At 54.6% G+C, this 19,758-nt stretch overlaps 1 protein-coding gene across 2 annotated transcripts; it reads left to right on the top strand.

Annotated features, from left to right (window-relative positions):
• Window positions 1-1,600: 1,600 nt before the first annotated feature.
• On the top strand, window positions 1,601-19,527 carry Mfng (MFNG O-fucosylpeptide 3-beta-N-acetylglucosaminyltransferase). Of its 2 annotated transcripts, none has more exons than XM_021216904.2 (8): window positions 1,601-2,067; window positions 7,605-7,653; window positions 8,013-8,115; window positions 10,362-10,515; window positions 14,526-14,611; window positions 16,032-16,197; window positions 18,042-18,127; window positions 18,752-19,527. In XM_021216904.2, the coding sequence occupies exons 1-8, from the start codon at window positions 1,813-1,815 to the stop codon at window positions 18,816-18,818; spliced, it is 966 nt and encodes a 321-aa protein (XP_021072563.1). In that variant the 5' UTR covers window positions 1,601-1,812; the 3' UTR covers window positions 18,819-19,527. The 2 variants fall into 2 exon arrangements, with proteins under 2 accessions (XP_021072563.1, XP_029403973.1); XM_029548113.1 differs by lacking the exon at window positions 1,601-2,067 and adding an exon at window positions 4,358-4,399.
• Window positions 19,528-19,758: the final 231 nt, after the last annotated feature.

Below are 19,758 nucleotides of genomic sequence, written 5' to 3'. Positions count from 1 at the left end.
GGGTCACATTTCCTTGGCTCCTCCCAGAGACGCCCGCCATCTGTGCTGGAGTCACCTTACCTGCTCCAGTGCCAGATGGGGGGCCCTCAGACCTTCCTCATCAACAGAGCGTCCTCTGCTCAGGTCACTGAAGCCAGCAGGCCAGGAGTGGCTTAAGGGGCCTGGCTTCTGTGTACAGGAGACCCAGAGCAAATTGTGGGTGTGTGGCTGTCCCTGAGACAGCTCCCCCGGAGTGAGCATGGTCACCTCCAGGGGGAGCAGTCTAGAGAGGCAGACTGGAAGAGGTGCCCCTGGGAGAGGTGGCCCTGACTGGGAGAGGTGCCCCTGGGCTCTGAGGTTAGGATTTCACTTACAAAGATGGTGTGTGTGTGTGTGTGTGTGTGTGTGTGTGTGTGTGTGTGTGTGTGAAGGAGCAGGAGTGCAGTGTGTATATAGCGTTCAGGAACCTGTTCTCCTGTTTTGTCATGTGGGTCCTGGAAATCAAACTCAGGCAGTCAGCGTGTCAACAAACTGCCTTTTCTGCTCAGCCCTCTCACCTGCCCCGAGATCCCTTTAAGGAATTAGCTACGGTGATGCTCACCTGTCAGATGTGCATGCACACAACTTGCTGTGGTGATGCACACAACTTGCTGTGGCGATGCACACAAGGCCTGAGGACAACTTGCTGGAGGGGGTATGTCCCTGGGAATTGAACTCAGGTCCACAGGCTTGGTGGCAAGCACCCTTGCCTGCTGAGCCATCTTGGAGGCCCTCACCATCATTTTGTAAGTGATAAAGGTATCTTGCCAACAGCCATACAGCCAGGTTGTGGCCCTAGCTGGGATCTGAACCCAGCCCCAAGCCTAGGTCTTTCCCTGGTGGCACTGTTCTGAGGAGGTGAGCTATGAAGGGGACAGGCTGAGGCTGACGCCTCACTGTCCTAGTGCTCCAGGAGCCTTTAGCAGGCCTAGATCCATTCACAGCCACCAGGTATTTTTCTGTGCTTAATTAACATAATTAACAAGTATTGATCGAGTGCCCAGTATGTGCCAGGTACCGTACTGGGCTCTGGCTAGCCAACAGAAGAGAAGAAACCTCCTGCCCCAGTAGTATCATAAGTAAGACAATAAATATGTAAAATACACTATACAGCTGGAAGTTCGAAGGGTCTAGGCTTAGGGGCTGGGAAGGAGGGCTGTTTAAAATGGGCAGGAAAAGCCTCATGGCAGAAATAATGTCTGTGTAAAGATTCAAAGAAAGCAAGAAGTGATCTCTAGGCAGCATGCTATGGTGGGCGCGGCCCTGTGGTGGGCCCGATGTGTGGTGGGTGATGGGGAGGGCCAGCAGGAGGGAGAATGAGCCAGGACCCGAGGCTGGCTGGACAGGATTCTGGGTATTCTAGGAGCCAGAGACAGGGCTGTAGGGCATAGGAAGGCTGGAGCGGCTTCTTCCCACCTCGTGGAGGGTTTGGTGTGGCTGCAGCAGCTGGCAGGGCCCTGTGCCCCTTCCAGTGGGTGGCTCCCTGCAGCTGCCTCTGGGGCTTCCCAGGACTAGCCCCGCCCCTCGGGCTGAGGCAGGGGCGGGGCCAGGAGCTAAGCGGCTCTGCCCGGAGGGAGGGCTGAGGAGCAGGTGGCGGGCTGGTGGCCTCTGCCGGCTGGCAGGACGGTGGTGGCTCAGCCTCTGGGTCCAGAGACCCAGCTTCCTCCTTTCCCGTCGGTGCGTGCCCCCGATGCCTGCCAGACTTTTGCCTGTCCCAGGGCCCCCTCCTGACCAGCCTCCCACCCCAGACTGATTGGGGAGTCGGGGGCTGAACTGTCTGGGGGCCCGCTACCAATGCACTGCCGGCTCTTTCGGGGCCTGGCGGGAGCCCTCTTTACCCTCCTGTGCGTGGGGCTCCTGTCTCTTCGATACCACTCAAGCTTGTCCCCGAGGACGATACAGGGCGCGCTCAGGCTGAATCAACCGAACCCGGGGCCCCTGGAGCTGCAGCTGGGCGACATCTTCATCGCAGTCAAGACTACCTGGGCCTTCCATCGCTCCCGCCTGGACCTGCTACTAGACACGTGGGTCTCCAGGACCAGGCAACAGGTGACCAGCGGGGCCGCCTTGAAGCCTGAGATGCGCTCCTGGCTGAGGGGCTCCCAGGGGTCTTCCTGGTGGTCTGGAGAAAAGCTGACCACCAGGGAGTGGTTCCTTCTGGGGTCTCTTCACTTCTTCTTTCCTCCGTGCCCACCCACATCCCCACTGCCACACTCCCGGGCCTCCTTAGACTCACAGGTCTATCTCTGTTGGGTTCCGTGTGGGACCTCTGTCCTAAGCTCCTCTTAGGTCCCCCTCAACTCCTAGATTCTTGACCCTAACTTGCCTTAAGGTACTGGTGGGTGTTAAGATGCAAGCCCACCAGGACTGAGTAGCTGCGCACCTCAGCTCTGGGCATGGATAGGGCTGTGTGAGGCAGGGGTGTGATGTGGATGCTGGAGCGACATGGAGGTGGGGTCTGCTTGAGGGAGGCCTCCTCTCAGTTCCTGCCCCGCTGTGCTGCCCAGGGTGTGAGGGCTCTGTCTAGCCTCCCCGCTTCCTGTGCTGCGGTTGAGAGGCAGTGGGTGAGGCCGAGTGGGCTGGAGGTCAAGGTGAGGGGGAGATCGAACAGGCAAATATACGCATGCGTGCGAGTGTGTGTGTGTGTGTGTGCCTGTGCTCATACACAGGGCTAGGCATGCTAAATAACAATAATAATAAGGCACGAGTAATGAGTGTGTTTCCTGAAAGCTGAATCTCTCCCCATACTCAAGGCCCCATCAAAGTCAGGGATGGGTGTGGGGGGGCACTGGGGAGGTAGAAGAACTCATGCACTTGTGCACACACACACACTATGTCCCCACAGTGGCTGCTGGCTCTGTGGGCGGAAGTGACTGAGCCTTTGGAGGGGAGGCCAAGGAGAGGAGGCAGTTCAGTGAGGGAGAGGTGGGGTTACCTGAAAAGGACGCCCTCCCCACCACGTTTCCTGGCATAATGTCCGGTACAGGCATGAGTTCTTCCCTGGTAGAGCTCCCTGCAACCCCCAGCTCCCCCACCTCTCCCCTTCTTGTCTGGAGGAGAATATGGTTCCTCCTCGGAAGCCAGCAGGGCCGGCCCTCCGCACCGACCTTCCTGTTTATGAAGCTGCGTCTGTACCAGGGAGCAAAGCCTCACATGGCCCCTGGCGCTTTCCTGTCGTCTTGCTCACCGCGATGGTGCCCTTGCCCTGAAAGGAAGGGCTGGCCAGAGTCACCCAGGAGGCCTGTGGGGCAGAGCACAACAGGACACCCTCTCTGCTTCTCAGCTGGGCCCCTTCTCTACCAGGTCTCAAGATCAGAGCTGCCAGGGTTACTGGGGTGCCGCCGGCCCAGGGCCACCGGCCGAGGGGCTGGTGCCTGGCAGAACAAGGGAGAAAGGCCAGCCGCTGTCTAAATGTGTGTCCTAGGTTCTCCCAGTGGCCAATCAGGCACCCGGGTCCAAGGTGTCAGCTTCTCTAAGAGGCTGCACTAGGAGGCTTCATGTCCCTTAACCTTGTTAACCACCTGCATGGTGGGTTCTGACTTCCCATCCTCAGTGAGGCAGAAGAGGTGTTGGATTCCCCAACCAGAGCCAGGGAGAAGGTTCTGGAAGGATGGTCAGGTACAGAAGGGAGGTGGGGGACAGGGAAGTCCATTCCTTATTCCTAGGCTCCTTTCTTCCTGTGACCTCGGCTACCGGTGGGGCCCCCTCAGTTCCCACATTTGCACAACACAAGTGTGTCTGGAAACAGTCCTAGCTGGTTAACTGTAGTCCTGGGTACCCGGCTGGTTAAAGGTGATGGGGTGACAGGTGGCCTCAGCTTAGTGCGCTGGGATGGACTCATGTATGGCCTTTGTGTGGCAGAGGGGGTAGGCGGGGTAGGCTGTTTTGTGTGTTTTGAGCTTGAAGGAGCCTTTCTCCCTTTAGTCCCCTCCTGGGTGGGGGCTGGGCAGGGGGAGATGGTCTCAACCCACTCTCCCCTTCACAGCAGCAGATGGTCCCTGGCCACTCCCTCCCTTACCCCAGCAGGCTGCCTTTCTCTTTTGTCTCCCAGCCTGGGAAGCCATAACTATTGTCTGGGTCTTTTGCTTAAGTAAATCAAATATGCAGCCTGCTGCTGGTACCCAACCCCCTGTGCTCTCAAGAGCTGAAACCACAGAACTCCTGCGTCTGTTCCTACCCCAGACTCCAGCCTGGACCCTGGTCCTCTCCCTATCTCTGCCCCACCCGCCACACCACCTCAGCAAACTTTCTCAGTCTGTTTGTTCCGTGCTCTGGGCTCTAGGGACTTCTGCTGCCCCATGACCGTTTGGTGGCAAAAATTTGCCAGACAGTCAGACAAGAAAGGCCCGACTTCTTGGCCGGCTCCCTCTGGAGCTGTGTGGTAAGTGGGCCTGGGCAAGAATGGAGCAAGAGGCAGAGGAAGACAGCCCGGGGACCTAGGAGAAAGGGCTGGGCCAGCGCTGGCCTGGGGGGAAGAGAAAGACAGAAGTCAGGATAACTCGGATGGTGACGTGAGTGGACAGGCCACGTGAGGTGACAGGCATGGTGACTCCGAGGCTCTGCGCCCAGCGAGTGGGAAGAGGGCACACTGTGTGGGAGAGAGGGTAGGGGGCTCATCTTGATGTTGGTCATGGAATCCAGGACTTCACACAGGCAAGTGCAAGCGCTTGCTCTAGGGACTCGCTAGCTCTTCTTCTTTATTTGTGGGGGGGTGGGAGGGTCAGAGGCAGGGGCTGCAGGGATTGTCTTCCCACCTACCCCAGTGTTAGAGATCGAACCCAAGGCTGGGCGAGTGCTATGCCACACCCCCCAGTGCTGGCCCTTGCTTGTGCTTTTTAGGGGTCCACTCTTAATTCTCCAGGGACGTGTGACGGTGACAGAGATTTGAGAGGCAGGGGCCCAGCAGGACCCGATAGCAGGCCTGGAGAGGGGTCCCAGGGTCCAGGTCCAGGGCCCTGTGGGTGCAGAGGAAGATACTAGGCAGGCCCAGGCCATTTGCTCTCCCTGGAACACCCAGGGCTCCGACACCAGCCTAGTGACGGGCAGTGGCAGATCCCGGGGGAGAAGGCTCAGAAGGAAGAACTGCCTGGTCTCCCTGAGAGAGCCAGGTGCTGGGACACTGGAGACAGCCAGGGTGCTTCCTTCTGGTGGGAGGGGAGAAGAGCACAGGGGGCCCCTGGAGTAGCTGATGTGTGTCAGGGAAGGTCTCTTGGCGGGGGGGGGGGGGGGGGGGGGGGGGAGGCGCTAGATGTGGCAACTTGAGGTTTAAAGAGCTCGGTATATGCAGAGGTACCTGTAATTGGGGTAAGGGAGGGCTGAGGTAAAGTCACCTCCGGTGGCAAGGGTCAGGTGTCTCTTTCTTTATCACACTGACCTTTTTGAAAAAAAAAAAAAATGTATTTACGCATCTGAGTGTTTTTGCCTGTGCCTGTGGCTATGTACTATGTGGGTGCAGTACCCATGGAGGCCAGAAGAGGGCGTGCGATTTTTTTTTTTTTTTTTTTTTATTTCCCCCTGAGACTGGAGTTACAGACAGCTGTGAGCCACTATGTGGGTGTTGGAAATGGCACATGGGTCCTCTGAAAGAGCAGCCAGTGCTCTTAAGAGCTGAGCCATCTCTCCACATGTGTCCTAAGGGAAATGGGGATGGTGTTGACAAGTGGGTGCAGGTACTATCTATCTATGTAGGTCTGAAGGGGTAATAGGTCTAGGATCGAGGCAGAGTCTTGTAACAATCTACAGGCAAACCATGGTGGCTCTGAAGTAAGCTTGTGGTCGTGGGCCTTGGGAGAGCGGGCTGGTTCCCTCACGGTCCAGCCCTCCCCGTGGTGTCCCACCCCTGCTTTGGCCTCCTTTGAGGTAAGTACAGCCACCTTCCCTGTTTATTCTTCCCTTCCCATCAACCCCTCCTCTCTGCCCACTCTCCCTTGTTTTACACGTTACAGCTGCTGCTCTCTCCTACTTTACAGACGGGTAAACTGAGGTTCGGGACAAGGCTGTTTTGGTCTGGGAGGGCCGGCTGGTTTATGGTGGGAAGACATTGTGGGTGAGCAAGGAGGATCACTATAGCTGGAGCCCTGGTCTAGGAGTTCACAGAGGCATAGATCCAGTGGGGGATGGGGATTCCAGGGGCCTTGAATTCGAAGACGTTGTTTGCTCGGCTCTCACTTCGGAGTGGTTCCAAATTGTTCCAAGGGTCAGGGACACCACTAAAGGTTTTCAAGATGAATGCTGTAAAGGTAGGGTTTTAGTTTACGTTTTACTGCTGTGAAGAGACACCATGACCAAGGCAGCTCTTATAAAGGAGAACATTGAATTGGGGCTGGCTTACAGTTTCAGAGGTTTGGACCATTATCATCATGGCGGGTAAACGTGGCAGCGTGCAGACAGACAGGGTGCAGGAGGAGCCGAGAGTTCTACATCTTGATCTGCAGGCAGACAAAGGAGACTGTGTGTCACACTGGGAGTCGCTTGAGTATATAACACCTCAAAACCTGCCCCCATAGTGACACACTTCCTCCAGCAAGGCCACATACTCCCTATGGGCCGACCATTCAAATACACGAGTCTCTGAGGGCCATTCCTATTCAAACCATTCCTATTCAGGCAGTTGGTGAGTTCTGCATGTACCGTGCTCGCTCTGGGTCGGGGTGACATATTATCTTCCTGCTGTGACTCTGTCTTGCCCACAGGCAGATTCTGGAGTTTTGAAGTTGCCTGGTACAGAGTTGGTATGTGGTTGACTAAGAGATTGTTCCTCACCCACCTAGGGGTGTGTGAGGTTTCTGATGGGCTGGGGCTGGGGTGGGACTTTGCGCTGCACCAGGCTTTGTGGCTGTATGGTATGGTGTTCGAGGGTTTGGGTGGGGCAAATCCTACAGTCTGTACACTCCTGTGGATAGGGTTCAAGGGCTTTGCTTTCTATGCTGTGATAAACACAAGGACCAAAAGAAACCTGGGGAGGAAAGGGTTTATTTGGGTTTTCAGGTTACAGTCCTGTCATGAAGGAAGTCAGAGCAGGAACCCAGAGGTAGGCGCGGAAGCAGAGGCCATGGAGGGGTACACTTTACTGGCTTGCACCCCATGGCTTTGTTCAGCCTGCTTTCTAACACAACCCAGGACCACCGCCTAGGGTGTGCTGGGCCCCCCACAGTGGGCTGGGCCCTCTCACATCAATTTTTAATAAATATATGCCTTACAGTCTTGCCCACAGGCCATTCTGCTGAAGGCATTTTCTCAACCGAGAGTCTCCCTTCCCAGATGGCTCTAGCTTGTGTCACGTTGACAAAACATAGCCAGCAGCACAGTGGGCAAGTGTGGCTGTGACACTGTGTGCGGAAGAGGGGTGAGTCGGCTAAGAGCGTGCAGCCCTGGAGAGCAGACGCAATTGGGCTCCTTCATCCTGGAGTTGTGTGTCCTTGACAGCTTAGTTGTATGTGGGCATACGGAGGGTATGTCTGAGAGTAGAGGACAGAAGTCTGCCATGTCCTCCCTGCGTGGGGGTTAATCTAGGGCATGGCTTTGGTGGGCTGTGGATTGGGGGCCTCTCTCCATTAACCTATCCTGATGCCTCCTTCTCCCCACAGACATTCATCTTCACTGACAGCCCGGATGAACGCCTCCAGGAGAGACTAGGTAACTGCCTGGCCCAGGAGGTGGTGCTGCACGGTGGCAGGAAAAGCTGGGTGCCTGTGATAAGGTCTTGGGGTTCCCAGGAATGAGGTCTCCTAGTCTTTGGCTTTGGGGACTGACTACTTTGAGCCCAGGAACAGAGTTGGTGTGTAAGAGACTATTGGACAAGGCCCTGAACACCTGGGCTCCCGTTCAGTCTGCTGCCTCAGTTTCCCCGGGGAGGGATGAGCCCTCCAGGCTCTCTGGGGTCTAGCCTCATCCTATACATCCTATCTTCCCAGTGTGTGTGTGTGTGTGTGTGTGTGTGTGTGTGTGTTATGGGGAGGGTCTGGTCAGGTCACCCGACTGCTTCTCATCTCCAGGCCTGCACCTTGTGGTCACCAACTGTTCCGCTGAGCACAGTCACCCTGCTCTGTCCTGCAAGATGGCTGCAGAGTTCGATGCCTTCTTGGTCAGTGGCCTCAGGTAAGTGTGGCTAGGTCCTGGGGACAGGAGTGACTTTTGCCTCAGTCGTTCCCCTCTTCCCCCCAAGGCAGGGTCTCATTATGTAGCTGCAAGTGTCCTGGTACTACTCAGTAGACCAGGCTGGCCTTGAACTCACAGAGATCTGCTTGTTTCTGCCTCCCATATGCTGGAACTAAAGGCACGAGCCACCAACGCCTGACTTATATTTTTTAAAATTACATTTTCCTGTGTGTCTGTATATATGTGTGGGTATATGTGTGTCATGTACTGTGTAAAGGTCGGAGGACAACTTCTGGGAGTTATATCTTTCCACCGTATTTCTGGCAGGTGCCCGGGTCATCTCCCTGGCCTCAGACCAGCTTTCGAATTGAGTGTTATGTCAAAAAAGTGGAGTGGTGTAAAAAGAAAAATTAAAACAAACAAACAAAAGTGTGTGTGTGTGAGTGTGTGTGTGTGTGTGTGTGTGTGTGTGTGTGTGTAGGGGATATGGGCTGGCAAGATGGCTCAGCCGCTAAGAGCGCTGGCTGTTCTTCCAGAGGACCCAGGTTCGATTCCCAGCACCCACATGGCAGCACACAACTGTCTCTAACTCCAAGATCCGACAGCCTCACATGGACAAACACGCAGGCAAAAACACCAATGCATGAAAGGGAAAAATAGATAAATAAATCTATAACAAAACAAACAAAGCAAAACCAACCAACCAACCAACCACCAAAGTGGAATGGTGAGGCTGGGTATATATGGATCAGAGGGTAAAGTCCTAGCTGTGCAGTGTAAGGATCTGAGTTCGATTCCCAGCACGGACTCCAAAAGCGTGTGCACATGATTCTAACCCTAGTGCTTCGAGGTAGAGATGGGCTGGTTCCTGGGGCTTGCTGCCTAACCATCATGCCCTGGTGCCGGTGAGAGATCCTGTCTCCAAGAGCAAGGTGGATGGTAACAGGAGAAACACCATGGTTGCCTCTGGCCTTTGCCTGCAAGCATGTACATCTGTACCCGAACATACGTTGACACCCCCCCACCCCCAGGACCCCCCCCCCCACACACACACAGTGGAGGGACCTGGGCCAGTGAAGGAATCCCAAGGCTTTCTGGGATTGGATTCATGGATTCACACTTTACCACCTAGCAGACAGAGGAGGGCCATCTGGGGTCAAATCCTGTCGCTCTCGCCGGCTGTGTGGTCATGAAGTCGTTGTCTTCATCTGTTCTGTAGATAACTGTGAGGGTACACAGCATGCTGCCTGGCCCAAAACACGGGGGTTCAAAATAGAAGCTGCCAGTAGAGAGCACGGAGAGCTTAGAGCAGAGCCCCTCAACCTGTGGGTCGTGACCCCCCCCTTTAAACAGCCCTTTCACAGGGGTCACCTAAGACCATTGGGAAAACAGCCATTTACATTACGATCGATCCGTAACAGTAGCGACATTACAGTGATGAATTAGCAACAAAAATGATTCTATGGGAGGGGATCACCAGGACTTGAGGAGCTGTACAAAGCCATGCGGAGTTAGGACGGTTGAGAACTGCTGGCTTAGAATTAGCATGGGCGAAACCAGGATTGTCGATCCTGTGGTCCTATTTTCTTCAATGGAAGGAATGAAAGACAGCTTGTCATCTGATCACCCAGGGTCACCGGGGTCACCTGGAATGCCAGTGAAAGTGCTCAAACATGATCCTCTGCTGTTCCCTTAGGAGCCAGCCTCCCCCTGAGTAAGCCTCAGAATTGTTTAGGCCCCGCTTCTGGGCCTCATGTGTCTCAGTGAACAGAACTCATCCCTGTGTAAGAGGCCCCGGGTCCTGTGCATCCTTCATCAACAGAACCTGTCCTTACGCTTATCTCAGATCCTTCCTCCAGGCCCTGGCCCTGGGCTCTGTTTATCAACCAATAGAATTCATTCTGATTGTACTGTGCTTTCTTACCTTGCTAGGGAGTTTCTATGTTGCTGTGCTTAAAGCTTTGTTGCAATAATTGTCACTTGGTGACCTTGCTCCAACATTTTACTGTGCTTAAATGTGTAAGAAGAATAAATCAGGAAGGCAGTCTCTGGGAGTTTTTGACCCAGTGCCTAAAAGATGGTTCTAACTTGAAGCTCTATTCTTCAGGTAGTGTGGGTGTCTCCCCTCAGGCCTGGAGGCTTTCAGGGTCCCCAACAGCTCCCTGATTCACAGCTATTAGCTGTTGACCATGGGGACCCAGGAACAGAGGATTTCCACAAGTTCACTGTGGCCCCATCCCCCACAGGTGGTTCTGCCACGTGGATGATGACAACTATGTGAACCCCAAGGCTCTGCTGCAGCTGTTGAAAACATTCCCGCAGGACCGTGATGTCTATGTGGGCAAGCCCAGCCTGAACCGGCCCATCCACGCCTCTGAGCTGCAATCAAAAAACCGCACGGTCTGTCCCTTCCTCCTTTTACAGTTGGCCGTTGCTCTTGTATGTGTGTGTGTGTGTGTGTGTGTGTGTGTGTGTGTGTGTGCTGATACTAGGGGCAGAACCTGGAAGCAGAGGTTGGTTATATGGTAAGTAAGGCCTGGGCCATCGAAGAGCCCTGTCTTGGCAAGGGGGTCTCTGACCACTGGGATTTCCTGACTCCATGACCAAACTCCCAGCCACCTAGAATCACCATAGATTTGTACAGAATCTTTTTTTTTTTTTTTTAAGATTTATTTATTTATTATATGTAAGTACACTGTAGCTATCTTCAGACACTCCAGAAGAGGGTGTCAGATCTTGTTACGGATGGTTATGAGCCACCATATGGTTGCTGGGATTTGAACTCCGGACCTTTGGAAGAGCGGTCGGGTGCTCTTACCCATTGAGCCATCTCACCAGCCCTTGTACAGAATCTTAAAACACCACACCACAGTCCTGGGCTGGGGTTGGAGCTCAGTTGGCAGAATGCTTACCTAACGTCACAAAGCCATAGGTTTGATTTCCAACACCACGGAGCTCAGGTGTCGTGTGTAATGCAATCATGCCTGTAATCCTACCACTTCGGGAGGCCGAAGCAGCTGTTACTAGTTCCAGGCCAGCCTGGGTTACATGGTGGATTCCCAGGTCAGCCTGGGCTGTAGATAGATAACTGTGTCTAAGCCAGAAAAATTTCCAAGTATTGCTGGACTAGGTGAAAGATCGTGGTTGCTCAGAGCTGTAGACCAATCCCGACCTGTGGCTCTCTCCCTTGAATTTCCTCACTGTCCAGCCACTGAAAGGTGGACACCAGGGGCTAGGGAGACCAGAACCAGCGTCACTGCAGACCCAAGAGACAGTTAAAGGAGAGCCAGGTTAAAAAGCAAACAGAACCCAGGAGAGCTGGGGTGTGCCTCTACTAGACCAGATAAATAGTGAAGGTTTGTCTGAGTCCCCCTTATTGCATGATTCTTCCCTGCCCTCAGTATTGCCTGGTTTCTGGAGCTTGGGTGGTAACACCAGGGTAGCGGGGAAGACAGGGAGGAGGTCCCCGTGTCAGGAGACCCTGCTTGGAGCAGTAGCTGCTGCTTAAGACTCCCCCCTCCCTTCCCAGGCCACCATCTGCTGCTCTGGGGAAACTGGAGCCTTAATTATCAGTAGCTCATCAGCCGCTGAGCCCTAATTAAATCCTCCTGGGCCTCAGGGTGTGTGTACACACATGCCACTCCAGGTGATCCGAGGGGTGTCCCCGTCCTCCACCCTGCCTTCCCACCCAGCTTGAGCCCCTCCCCTCTCTGCATCCAGGCCTGAGGATTCCAGACTGGAGCATGTCCCCTGGGGTTCATAGGCCAGCCCTGTCACTCCTGCTTGGGGACCCCGACTGAAGCTGATCCACCTCTTTGGGTGTCAGTGTCTCATCTGTGGGGCAGGTGGTAACAGCTGCTCCTCAACAGGGTGATTGTGAGCATAAGAATCAGGTGGGGCCATCTGTCAGTGCCCCTGGACTGGTGATTGGATGACTATTATGGGATTCATTTCTTAGCCATGTCTTGCAGGGCCAGGTCAATGCCTGACTGGGTACATCCAGACCTCAGACCCCACTGGTCTAGTTTGCTTTTTTTTTTTTTTTTTTTTTTTTGGCTGTCATAAATACCATGGCCAAAATTAACTCTGGGAAGACAGGGTTTATTTGAATTATGCATCCTAATCCCATTCCACCATTGAGGGGTGTCAAGGCAGGAATTCAGGCAGGAACAGAAGGCAGGAACCCACAGAGCACGATGCTTACTGGCTTGCTCATCATGGACTGCCCAGCCTGCTTTCTTATACAACCCAGGACCACCAGCTTAGAGGTGGTTCCACCCATAGTGGGCTGGAGGCCAAGAGAGTGGGCTATGTGACCTTCCCACCTTAGTCATCAATCAAGAAAACGCCTCATGCTGGGCGTGGTGGCGCACGCCTTTAATCCCAGCACTCGGGAGGCAGAGGCAGGCGGATTTCTGAGTTCGAGGCCAGCCTGGTCTACAAAGTGAGTTCCAGGACAGCCAGGGCTACACTCGGGAGGCAGAGGCAGGCGGATTTCTGAGTTCGAGGCCAGCCTGGTCTACAAAGTGAGTTCCAGGACAGCCAGGGCTATACAGAGAAACCCTGTCTTGAAAAAAACAAAAAAACAAAAAAAAAAAAAAGAAAAAAAGAAAAAGAAAATGCCTCACACACTTGCTTACAAGCCAATCTGATGGAGGCATCGTCTCAGTTGAGGGTCTCTCTTCCCAGGCGTCTCTAATTTGTGTCAAGATGACACTAACCAACTCACCCTCACCCCCACAACACACACAATGCCCTTCTTCCTATGCCCCGCCTCTCTGTTCTGGCTTGGAGTGTTCCAGCAGCCCAGAGTGCCCAGGCCGGCCTAGAGCTCTGCATGGTAGCACAGCGAAGGCTAAAGCTCTCTCTCTCTCTCTCTCTCTCTCTCTCTCTCTCTCTCTCTCTCTCTCTCTCTCTCGCTTGGCATCTGCTCCTGCTCTGTGCTCTGAGGCGAGCGGCCTTAGCCTGGGCTTTGGTCACTGTCTGTGCGGTACGGCCCTTAGCACAGGGCCCGGCGCAAGGCTGAGGCTCGTGGTGATGTGGTTACTGTAATTACACAGGAGTGGGAAGCCACACACTTGTTAAGTTTTAATAAAGCACGCAATTATTGAGCACTTCCTGGATGCCGGGTCCTCAAGACACATTCACACTGCTTCTTCGAGCCCCGAACTTTCTCTAAAGGACACTTGCGGAAGTAAATTAGGAAGGAAGGCCGTCAGATGACAGAACTGGGGCATCTTTGCTCTCAGGCTTAATTCTAGGCCCCAGATGTGGCTCCTTCAAGGGGATGGGGGTTGGGGGAGGGAGGCCTCCCCGTTGTCTGCCCAGGGGTCTTTCTGCAGCAGCTTCCCGGGAGAAATCTCATCCCGATGCAAGATGCCTTTATTAAACACCCATGTAGATGTGGAGAAAGGAATCCAAGTGTGTCTGATCATTGTCAGACTGAGAGATGAAACGACAGAAGGGGAAAATTCTCCAAAACGGTTGGGGAACTCACAGGTGGATTCAGGGTCCTTGCAGGGGAGCCAGGAAGAGGCCTGGGCTGAGGTGACGGTAGCAGAAGGTCAGAGAATGGCTGAAGGTGTGCGACTGGTTACTGGGATGGCCGTGTCAACGGGCTGCCTGCCCACTGGGGCTCCCACGATTGTCTCCTCTTTACTCCAGAGGCAGCTTCTAGCTCTCCTCCTGTAGCAAAGCTTTCTTGGTCTCAGGAATTGGGAGTGGAAAATTGAGCTGGAGGCTTGGTGTAAGCGTGTCATCAGGGAACAGCGCTCCTCAGGCGTTATAGAGGCGGCTCCCCTATGGTCTTCCTAGAGCACTCTGGGAAAGTCTCAGATTGGCTGGCCTAAGTCACGTGCCTATTGCTGGGTCAAGGGGCCCAGCCCTGGGCTTCACTCCAGAAGCACGGGACCACCTCTGTGAGCTGGGGGATCAGGTGCCAGTACTCCCCTCAAAGGCTGAGGGCAAAATGGCATCTATCTCTTCCTCCTCCTCCTCCTCCTCCTCCTCCTCCTCCTCCTCCTCCTCCTCCTCTTCCTCCTTCCACCCTATCCTCTCCTGTGGGGGCTACAGACTGGGAAGTCTCAGACCAAATGCCTCCTCTTCAGGGAAGCCAGACTCAGGCCGGGTTTGGGGGCTCCCCTGTGTACTTGAGACTCATAATTAGCAGTGGGACGCTGTACCTCAGCTCCCTATCTGAGAAATGGGCATGCAAAGTCCAGGCTTCAGTGAGGTGTGAAGTACAGAGATTCAGGGTATGATGGCTGGGGTAAGGGACAATCTAGCTAGTGTGACTGGGGGTAAGGGGTGTTGTTGCTGGTGTGGCTCAGGGTAAGGGTTGGTCTAGCTGGCGTGGCTGGTGCCCCTTAGTTCCCTAGGTTCACGCCTCGTCCCTGACATCCTCTTTCCAGAAGCTGGTGCGGTTCTGGTTTGCCACAGGGGGTGCTGGTTTCTGCATCAACCGCCAACTGGCTTTGAAGATGGTGCCATGGGCCAGGTAAGCAGAGGCCAGGGGTGGTGAACATGGGGGGGCTGTGGTGGATGAGAGGGGCTATGGTTAACATGAGAGGCTGGGGTGAACAGGAGGTGCCTCTGAGGCAGGGAGGAACAAGAGGGTACCCAGGGGAAATTGCGTCTTATTCAGTTGCATTAGGGCAACGCAGGCCTGTGGGAGACATTTCTGTTGACTTTTAAGGAATCTGGTTCAGGGCTCTCTGCTGTAGTTTCCCCATCTGAAATGGAACTGAAGCTATCGTGGCCAACGACATTGTAAGGGCTGACTGGCAGCATGTCTAGGCAGATACCTGTCGTGGGGCAGGGCTCCCTGGCAGCTCCTTCTTCACCTTTTGAAAGTCGATGTCATGGAAGTCAAGTATAGGAGCCATCAGAGATGGAGAGGGACTATTGACTGGGGGCAGGAGGGAAGGCTTCCTGGAAGAGGTGGCACTTTATCTGGGACATCCCTGTAGGCCCTCACAGGAGAGGGACCTGGGAGTGTGTATGGGTAGATACTGGCAGAGCCTGGCCTTTTCTCAGGCTGGCATCAGTGGCCATGAGCTTGTATGGATCTTTGCCCCCTCTTAGGCGGTGCTTTGCCAAGAGGACCAGAACAAGAGGGAAGGCAGGGCCACACTTAGAACCCTCAGGAGAGGTTGACAAGCAAGCCTTAGATTACCCAGGTTCGAGGTCACACAGCTGCTCCTCCACTGTCCCTGTCTGCCCTTCCTTGCCCGAGGATGGGATCCAGAGTTTCAGAGGAGATGCCGTCCCTAAGGCCAGCCCAGAGCAGGCAGGCACACACCATGACCCAAGGTCATCTCTGTGCTCTGCCCACCTCTGTGGTAGCCACTCCCATTTAAATGTGCAACGGAGGGGTACGGTGCCCACCCCTGGTCAGGCACCCTGGGAAATGATGTTGATGGCTTTGGACAGGTATTCCCTGGGACACTGGTCGATGTCATTGAAAGCCTGCTGCCACCTCTGGGAAATCCATGTTTCCACCCCCCTAGCCCCCCAAATCATGTGCTTCCCTCTGACTTGGCTTCAGTACCCCAATCTTTGGCAGGCAGGGAGTGGAGTACCTCGGTATCATGCCTGGGTCCTTATCCCTAGTGAGGCATAAGGGTCCAGGGGGTGGGTGTTAAGCTCAGCAGTGAATCTATGAGCGAATGAGTAAGAGGAAACAGGGAAGAGAGGAATGTCTTTCCTGTCATTCCTCCGCTCGGTCCACGGGACCCTGGGGAGGCAGGGTTGTCATCAGCCTGTTTCTCAGGAGAGGAGACTGAGACCCCCCCCTCCAAGGTGGCAGACTTGTCCAGCACCCTAGTGCAGTGTGCTGGTCCAGCGCGGGCCCTGCTGGGAGGAGGGAGGGGGCGCGTGTGCGCAATCAGTGGCCGCCACCCAGCTCTGTCCTTCAGCGGCTCCCACTTTGTGCACACTTCTGCTCTCATCCGGCTCCCCGATGACTGCACCGTGGGCTACATCATCGAGTGCAAGCTGGGGGGACACCTGCAGCCCAGCCCCCTCTTCCACTCACACCTGGAAACCCTCCAGCTGCTGGGGGCTGCCCAGCTTCCAGAGCAGGTGAGCCAACTGCAGGGCAGAGGGCCAGGGGTGGGGAAAGAGCGTCTCCCCAGACGAAGGTTGGGGTACTTGGAGTCAACCCGGAAATTGGACTTATGGGGCTTGACTATCGCATACTGATGAGGAAACAGAGGCCCCAGGGAGGTGGCACACCCATTCCAGACAGTGACTCAGGCCTCCTATCTCTGGTCTAGGAGGACTTTACAGGCATGGGTGCTGCTCCCAGGACCCCACCCCCACCTTCCATTCCCCCACCCCCACCCATCTCCTCAGTTTCTCTTTCTGCTCTGAAACTTCCACCCCCAGCACTGGATGGCCCTTCCAACTTCTGCCTGGAGTTCCTTTGAACTCTTGCCTCGCGGGAAGGCCTGGGATTTTTTTTACCCCCACAGAGTTAGATTTTTGAGGTACACACACACACACATACACACACACACACGAGGTGTTCGTATGAAACTGAGTAACATGGATGGATAGGGCCTGGCATTCAGAAGGGTCTATCTCCTGTCCCATCTATACTCTCTTCAGAGGACTCAGGCCTTGGGAGGACAGGATCTCAACCCTAGGTCTGTAGTCACCATGGACAGAGGGTCCTCTGGGCCCCAGCTGACCCTCAGATCCCGTGGTCTGATGGCCTAGTTTGGGTAAGCAGTTGATTGGCTAGGCAGGGAGCCAGGGTATGGGACCCACCCATTAGAAAGCCAGGAAAGGGAGATAAATTTAGGATGGCCAGAAACAGGGCTGCTCACTGTCCTTGCTTTTTGACACACCTGGCAGCGTGAGGGGTTTTACCCTCTTCACTTTCAGTTTCTGTCAGTTGTCACATGGTACCCACACAAGCCCCCATCAGTGTCTGCAGGGACTGCTTCCAAGACCTGGGGATTCCCCAAACCCTCAGTTGCAGTCCCTTATGGGAAGGGCCTCAGTGTTTGGCACGGCCCACCGCCCTCCTCCACACACCTTACATCAGTTCTGGGTTACTTTCCATTCCTAACAGGATAGAAAGACTCAGTAAGATGTCACACTGTGGTGTTCATGGAACAAACAAGAAGAAGTGCACAGCACAGACCCATGTCACTGAGATATTTCCAACCCATGGTTGGCTGGATCCACAGATGTGGAGCTGCAGATACAGGGGGCCAACTACAGGGCCGGAATGTAGCCAAGTGGGTAGAGCGCTTATGTAGTGTGTATGAAGCCCTGACTCTGATCCCTAGATCTTCAGAAACCAGGTCTGGTGGTGCAGACCTCTTACCCCTTGGAAGGAGAAGCAGGAGGGTCAGAAGTTCAAACCCTTGTCTAGAAAGAAAGAAAATCTCTGAAGGTTGACCACAGATGTTATTCCCATTCTATTAGATGGGAAAACTGAGGCCCAGAAAACTAAGTCAATTGTGACACATCTGCTGTAGCCAGAATGGGAATTTTGAGCCCCGGTAGCTACCAAACTGTCAACCTTTAGCCATGGCATGTGTCTGCTTCTTAGCTGACAACTCTGTCCCATGTCTTCCTGACATGGTATAGTCCAGGCGCCAGTTGGAGGGACTAGTCAAGGCCTGCCCAGGTGGGGCTGTGGAAACCTCCTAGCTAGCTCAGGCACTCAGCTGAGGGGACCCACCCCTTCTTAATGTGCTTCATGTCCCAGTCCTTAGGAAGAGGCAGTCACCAGCCTCCTGGGAGAGCAACACTGCTGGGGGCAAACAGATTGAGGCAGGAGCATGCCTTCAGGCTGCAGTGCCTCTGGGAAGGCTGGGCTCCACTGTACAGGAGGCTTAATTGCCAGGCCTCTCTAAAGGCCCAGGGTCTCCTCCCTGGTGGAACATCCCATATCCTTCATCTTCTCCCAGGTCACCCTCAGCTACGGTGTCTTTGAGGGGAAACTGAACGTCATCAAGCTACCAGGCCCTTTCTCCCATGAGGAGGACCCCTCCAGGTGGGTGTGGGGTCGAGACTGTAGGATGAGGGCGGGGACTGAGGGGCTTTGAGGGAGCGGAGTGCCACAGGTCATGGTGGCTGAGCACAGAAGCTGGGAACAGAGAAAATAGGCGTAACTCCCCATTCCGCTACTTTCTGTGTGACCTTAGTTAAGTGTCTTGTCCTCTCTGGGCTTCAGATTATCCATGTATAGCACCAGGGCCCAGGGCTGGTAGCCACAGCCCTGACTCAAGGAGATAGAACTTGGCTTAGTGTAGGGAAGAAAAGCAGAGTTCCCAGAGGAAAGGCATTGTCTCTCAGTGGAGTGAGCTGTCCATCAGCAGAGACGCCAGTCATAGCCTCGCTGTTAGTTGATGCTAGATTCTTCATGAGCTTGAAGATTCTAGAACCTAGCCTGGGGGGCTCTCCGTGTCTCCTCTGGCTTTCAAGGCGTCTGGAAGGAGAGGTTCTCAAATCAGGGGCCATTTGCCAGTGTTCTGATTGCTCCATGCATCAGGTGCTTGCCACCGACCTGCCAGGCACAGGGTAGCCAACGTGACACAGTTACCCGGGCTGAGCACTTACAGGGCCCATGGACCAGCGAGGTTGGGGTAACTGTCTCCCCTTGACGGTCTCTCCACAGATTTCGCTCCCTCCATTGTCTCCTCTACCCGGACACACCCTGGTGTCCGCTGCTGGCAGTGCCTTGAGCTCTGAAGTGCCGCAAAGGATGATGGATGCTACTGCCTGACCACTCTCCCACCTCCCAAGCAGTCCTGAGGGCTCTCGGTCCAGTGCACACTGGCAGATGGTCCCTGGCAGGGCCTCTGGGTGACAGGAAAGGCCATGATATGGACACTGCTTGGTGGTGAGGGTGTCTCGGGCCCAGACACCTGGTCACACCACAGAAGCGGCAGGAACACTTGAGTTGGTGTGTGGGAGGGGACCGGGGTCCTCACCCTCCTGAGGGTGACATGTGCCCTGCCTGGAGTCTGGCCTCTGGCTCTGGCTTCAGTCATTTCTTAAGAGACTAGAGTCATTGGGATAAAACCAGGGTCTGTGACCTGTGGCTGTGGGACTGGTCTCAGCCACTCCTGGCGCTGCTTAGCTGGCCCATGGACCTAGATTTTAGAAGCCCAGAAGGTTCAGGTGCCAATTGCAACTGACCTTTGGTCACTGTCCCAGCCTTCTCCGCGGTGAGGAGCTGCCTGCCGTATGACCCAGTGGAACTGAGCAAAGCCAATAGAGGGGTTTCTGGAGTACATTCCCAGCCTAAGACCCCGTCTTTCTACTGTGAATGTGGGTGTGATGGCTGGATCTGGGGAAGCTACTTTGGCACCATGAAGAAAAGGCCAAGACAATCTAAAGCTGTTCTCCCTAACACCTGATTGTAAGAAATTAAACCTTTATTTAAGTCTCTCTCTGTCCAGCTTCCTGCTAAGGGAAGCCGATATTTTTGTCTGGAGCAAGGTTTCTGAGCTGTGGTGATGGCCACATTTGGTGGTGGGATGTGGTGCGTTGCTCAGGGACTGGTTCGGGGAGATGAAGGGTGTGTGTGTGTGTGTGTGTGTGTGTGTGTGTGTGTGTGTTTTGCACTGTATGATGCGGATGTGGGGATATATTCGTGGCTGGGACACGTACCTGTGTGAC

This window comes from Mus pahari, chromosome 17 (assembly GCF_900095145.1).
Source record: "Mus pahari chromosome 17, PAHARI_EIJ_v1.1, whole genome shotgun sequence".
Taxonomy (NCBI): domain Eukaryota; kingdom Metazoa; phylum Chordata; class Mammalia; order Rodentia; family Muridae; genus Mus; species Mus pahari.
This window is presented reverse-complemented; position numbering and strand designations above follow the sequence as displayed.